The following is a 2898-nucleotide window of genomic DNA, read 5'->3' as shown; positions in this document are numbered from 1 at the left end:
TCTGTGATTATCCATCAACATCCATTCCTTTAATTTTAGTCTCAAACATTAGGTATAATTTCCTATAAATGAAATTTATTGACCATAAATTCCAAAAATAACTGTAAAACTTAAGTTAATAAGTTAGTGTAACGTAGTGTTGAAAACGTCAAAAAAATTGAAAAAGAGGGACAAAAATGATAGAAAATGTTGAAAACATTGATAAAAGCGTCAATAAAAGGGATGATTTTCAATTTTGTCAGGAAGACAACACAAGGGTTAAACTCTGGTCGATTTATAAAAACTATGGTACACCTTTTCTCAGATCTCTGCAGGGTAAATCCAGACAGCTAGCTAGTCCAATCAGAGTTTTCTGTTGCACGACTAAAACTAATTTTAAACGTACACACGTTCCACCAAAACAAGTTCCTTCCGAGCCTATTTAGCAGAGGAGCCATCGCATTTCTCCGGTGCTCAGCACCCCCCATGAGGATTTCCATTGGTTTAAAGAAATGCCAATAACCACAGCATGTTTTCCTCCCATCTCCGAATGCTGTGTGCAGTAGCCAGACTCTCCTCCAGCACGCTTTGGAGGAGGGTCTGGCAAAGCGAGACTTGAAGGCATATCATGGAGTGGAAATTCATAGTGCCTCAGTAGAGCCGCTTACTTATCTGTCAACTCTTGCTTGAGTCTTGTAGTGATTTTTTTATCACTATAAACTGACCAAAAATCATACATAGGGTTTGGGAGAACTGTTAGCTGGAGGAAAAAAAATGATTGGAACGTAATCCCCCTTTGACACTGGCAATGGGCATCTGTCACTATTTCTGACAGGATAATGGATAGAAATGATTCCCAGATCAACATGGCAACTGCAAATGAAAAACACTTGTTGACACTCCAAAGTCAGCTGTGCATCTATTGTACACATGTGCTGCGTCCAAACCAGCCGTGTGTTCTGCAGTCTGATCTCAGTTTGTGACATGCAGCGCCCCGCTCCAGCTGCAGACAGCATCTGCTTCCAGTTTCAGGCCCTGTGCGGTTCTGACCTGGAGAAGCTAAGTCAATGGCCAATAAATCCACTTATTTACTCTACACGATAGCATGCACAGATACAGATACACACACACACACACACACACACACACATACACACATATATATATGCATAGGCTATGTATACACAGACATGCATTAATCCTTTTTCAGTGGTACAAGTGGCTTATGACGATGTGCCTACTGATAATGACATATGCATTTCATTACATTGCATGTGCTGCAGGACCCGAGGGACAAGTTCATTTCCAACAATCCCCATCTGTGTGAGGGTGAGAGGGGTGAGCAGGGGACAAGCTGGATTCTGGCCTGTGTGATGAGCAGAACCGACGCTAGCTAAATGCTGCAGTCCACACTGATGACTGCACTCTGGCGCAGCATTGAGTTCAGTTCTCCAGAGTGGTCGACATCACTCACACTACAACAGGGTGGGAATGAACAGAGCAACCGGATCAAGACCCATTCTGAAATCAACGTCAGGCAAATAGAAGTCGGAGGACATAAGTCAGGTGTCCAGGTTCCTGGTTCCAGTTTCCGCTTTGCAGTAACCTGATAAGACATTGAGCAGGTAAATCCCTGCACTTTACGATTCTGGGTCAATTGTGGATGAATTTGGCAACCACGGTGCTGTGTTTTAATCTGCCGTGCCAGATGGTTTGTTAACACACTTTCAGGCACTTGTAAAAAATCATCACACACCTAAATGACACCCGTAGCTGCCAGTAGCTCCTCGCTGGATGCTGATTGGTGCGGTAAGTTGGTAGTTCCAACACAAACGCATTTACTTGAAGCCTGACAAGATGGATTTTGTGTAAAATGTGATCCCGCGATTCTTGCATGATCTTGTGATATCTCGAGAATCCAAGGTAAGGTAGCAAGGTAAGCTGTGTTTTTGGACCAGCATATACCAAACTAGTGGAAGACCTTTTTCACAAAAAAAATTACATTTCCTGACTGTAACATAAAACAATTGATAGTATTGTTAAATTATCCAGCCAACTCCTGTGTTTATATATTGAAGATTATAAAGAATATCCTTAAAATAAATCTTTGCAGTGGGATTTAAAGTGTGGGAAATACACAGACCCAAAAATGCATAAATGCAATATGTAAAGAAAACACCAACACACATACAGTAGCATTGCTGCCACTCACCAGGCACTGTCCGTTGACACACACCGCTCCACCCTCCTTGTCGCAAGCTGTGCCATCCAGCACACGGCCAAAGTTGTAGTAGAAGTTGTGACCCAGGGCCAGGCAGCTCAGTTCACAGGGGTTAGAGCCTGGCAGGGAAGATCTTCAGTCAGTGACTCATTACTTTATTATGGAAAATTAAGTGAGACAAAAGGACAGGGAGGGAGGTGGCTGAGAAACAGAAAAAGGCAGGAGGTGGAGAGGTGGAACTGGGAGAGAGCAGAGAGAGAGAGGAGGCACGAAAACTCGCAGATGTTACGGAGAAAACTCCTAACTGTGTGGATTAAACACCTAGGAGGGCCTCACACTGGACGGGAGTACCATGGCAGCACGGTAAGTTTACCACAACTGCCATAAAACACAGTAGCTAAAGTTACACATCAAGCAGACCGTAACACGCTTAAATTATACTTCACTCCCATCAGCAAGTGACCCTAAAATCACTTGTGCAGATGTAGAAACTTCACGAAACTATAAGCCTACAGACTGAACACGTGTGAAACATGGTCGCCTAGATAAAAACCCAATGTAGTGTGGAACCATGTGCCTCCCTGCTGTACAGCTCACTGTCCACATCTTTTTTTGGAGTATATTTTGGACTTTAGGTTGTAGTACAAAGTCAGCCTACTATCACCTTAAGAATATATCAAGGGTTAAAGGACTTATGT

General features: G+C 43.0%; 1 protein-coding gene across 1 annotated transcript in view; it reads right to left on the bottom strand.

Annotated features, from left to right (window-relative positions):
- Positions 1-2898, bottom strand: part of adamtsl5 (ADAMTS like 5) — a 65478-nt gene that overhangs the window by 16434 nt on the left and 46146 nt on the right. Inside the window, exon 8 of the mRNA XM_032512231.1 lies at positions 2192-2319. Coding sequence (XP_032368122.1) covers positions 2192-2319 — 128 coding nt within the window. The remainder of the gene's footprint in view (positions 1-2191; positions 2320-2898) is intronic.

This window comes from Etheostoma spectabile, chromosome 1 (genome assembly GCF_008692095.1).
Source record: "Etheostoma spectabile isolate EspeVRDwgs_2016 chromosome 1, UIUC_Espe_1.0, whole genome shotgun sequence".
Classification (NCBI taxonomy): domain Eukaryota; kingdom Metazoa; phylum Chordata; class Actinopteri; order Perciformes; family Percidae; genus Etheostoma; species Etheostoma spectabile.
This window is presented reverse-complemented; position numbering and strand designations above follow the sequence as displayed.